The sequence below is a fragment of the Plasmodium reichenowi genome, chromosome 4, assembly GCF_001601855.1.
Source record: "Plasmodium reichenowi strain SY57 chromosome 4, whole genome shotgun sequence".
Taxonomy (NCBI): domain Eukaryota; phylum Apicomplexa; class Aconoidasida; order Haemosporida; family Plasmodiidae; genus Plasmodium; species Plasmodium reichenowi.
Window position 1 is genome coordinate 127,226 of NC_033649.1, and position 2,500 is coordinate 129,725.

General features: G+C 17.6%; 1 protein-coding gene across 1 annotated transcript in view; it reads left to right on the top strand.

Moving 5' to 3' along the window:
• Nucleotides 1-1,268: 1,268 nt before the first annotated feature.
• PRSY57_0402800 (ag-1 blood stage membrane protein-like protein) overlaps nucleotides 1,269-2,500 on the top strand; it is a gene marked incomplete at both ends in the record, with an annotated part of 2,668 nt that continues 1,436 nt past the window's right edge. The window contains 5 exons of the mRNA XM_012905892.2: nucleotides 1,269-1,398; nucleotides 1,518-1,658; nucleotides 1,839-2,025; nucleotides 2,175-2,233; nucleotides 2,316-2,479. Coding sequence (XP_012761346.2) covers nucleotides 1,269-1,398; nucleotides 1,518-1,658; nucleotides 1,839-2,025; nucleotides 2,175-2,233; nucleotides 2,316-2,479 — 681 coding nt within the window. The remainder of the gene's footprint in view (nucleotides 1,399-1,517; nucleotides 1,659-1,838; nucleotides 2,026-2,174; nucleotides 2,234-2,315; nucleotides 2,480-2,500) is intronic.

Sequence of the window (2,500 nt, forward strand, 5' to 3'; positions counted from 1 at the left end):
TTTCATAAAGTACGTTCTAGGTAAAATTAATATATAAGTAAATAAATAAATATAAATATATTATATATATATATATTATATTAAAAATATAAGAAATATCCTCATAAAAATGTATGTTTATATATATATATTCCTTAAAGATATTATATATTTATATATTATATCTTTTTTATAAATATACATACCAAGTTAATATAAACATTTTCCCATAAATAAATATATATATATATATATATAATATATAGTGTTATACATCAATTCATGATATTATAAAATAGGACAACACACTAAAGTATAGAAGTATATGTATACTTCCTTTTATGTAACAATTTGCTTTTCCTCTTTTTATAAATATGTATATATAATATGGTTTCTGTATTTTTGTTTTCCTTTTTTTTATATTCAAGAAAGTAGAAATATTAAAAGAATATTTTCTCCTTTAAAAATGATATATCTCTTATAAAATATATATGTATACATAAATATATATATATATATATATTTCTAATGTATTTTATGTATTTTATAAATGTATGAATAAAATTTATTTTGATAGGTCTATCAAGTTGAATAATTCCCAGAGGTTATATTATATATATTATAATATGCTTGTCTTTTATTAATTAATTAATTTATTTATATTCTTTTTAATTTTTAAAGTGTGTGCGCCAAGAATTAATTTCATTTCTTTAATTTTTTTTTTTTTTTTCTGTTCATTAATAAATATTAAAAAAGTAAAAAAATTCAAAAAAAAAAAAAAAAACATACACATATATATATATATAATAAATAAGTATGTTATGTGTACTTGAAAAGATATAATATATATATATATATATATGTTATAACATTGAACAAATAATATTTAATATATATAATATTATAGATGGGAACAATGTAAAATTTAAAATGTTGTAACGTGCACATTTTGTGGAAATCAGCAACTAGGAAAAAAAATAAAAAAAAATAAAAAAAATAAAAAAAATAAAAATAAAATAAAAGTAAAATTAAAAGAAAAGAAAAAAAAATATATATATAATAAAATAAAAAGAAAAAGATCAACATAGAACTGTTCTATTATTATATTATATTCAATATATATTATATATATATATTATATATATATGTATATTAAAAAGAAATTCTCCACTTTGATTTTTTTTATTCTTCTCTTAAGAAAAATATTAATTTAATTTTATCTTTGATGATGCAAAATTAGGTTGTCCATTATAAAAAATAAAATTTAAAAAAAATAGAAAAAGAAAGAAATGCTAGGAACGAATTTTATTTTGAACATTTTTAAAAACAAATTTAATAATTTATCAACAAGGTTTATCAAATATGTGATTAAAAGTTATAAAAGAACATGTCCACATATAAGTGATTTCGAGCCATTTTGTGAGATTAAAAAGAATATATAAATATATAAATGTATAAATATATAAATGTATAAATGTATAAATATATAAATATTTATATTATTTTATTTTATTTTTTTTTTTTTTTTTTTGGTGTAGCATCCATGTATTATTATACTGGATTACATAATTATAGGACATTTTATTTGCTCATAAAAATAAATGAAATATTTAACATAAACAAATACAAACATATATACATTATAGTTAACACGGATAAATATGACTTTACTACTGATGGTAAAAAAAAATAATATATATAAACCATTCTATTGTCTTATGAAATTTTTTTTACGTTTCTGTATTATAAGCACTAATTAAATAAAATACGTGATTATATAATCCTTATAAGTATACACACATATATATATATATATATTTATTTATTTATTTATTTATTCTTTTATATCTTCATTTTAGATATAGAGACGAATAAAAAAAATAGGATATACGTTGATCAGAGGATTGACATAAAAATACGACAATGTGATGAAGTTATAAGAATTAATTTATTTACAACAAAACTAACAAAAAAAGTTCATATAGGAGAAATCAAAATAGATATCAATGCCACCATAATATCAAAATGTTTTCCAAAAAATGAATGGTAAAACCAAATATATACATACATATATATCTATATATATATATATATATATATACATATATATGTAATATATATACATTTCATATGAACGTATATATTATTACCCATATTACATTAATTTTTTTTTTTTGTGGAAAATGTTGCTCTAGGTTTGTGTGTATAAAGGACGGACAAGAAGTGTGCAAGGTCCAATTATCATTTTATAAAAGTAAAAAATTAACAAATATATAAATATATATATATGTGTGTATATATATATATATATATATGTTTATTTTTTTTTATTTTAGCGCAAAAATATGCGTGCCCTAGTGAATGCATGTTCATACATGATGGTCTCGAAATTTGGAAGGACAAATCAAAAAGTGGCAGCACCAAAAAAATAGACATAAATAATATCCATAAAAATTTTGATGACAATGATGAGCATTTAGCGATGATAGACATTGACACGGTGAAAAAAAAAAAAAAAATA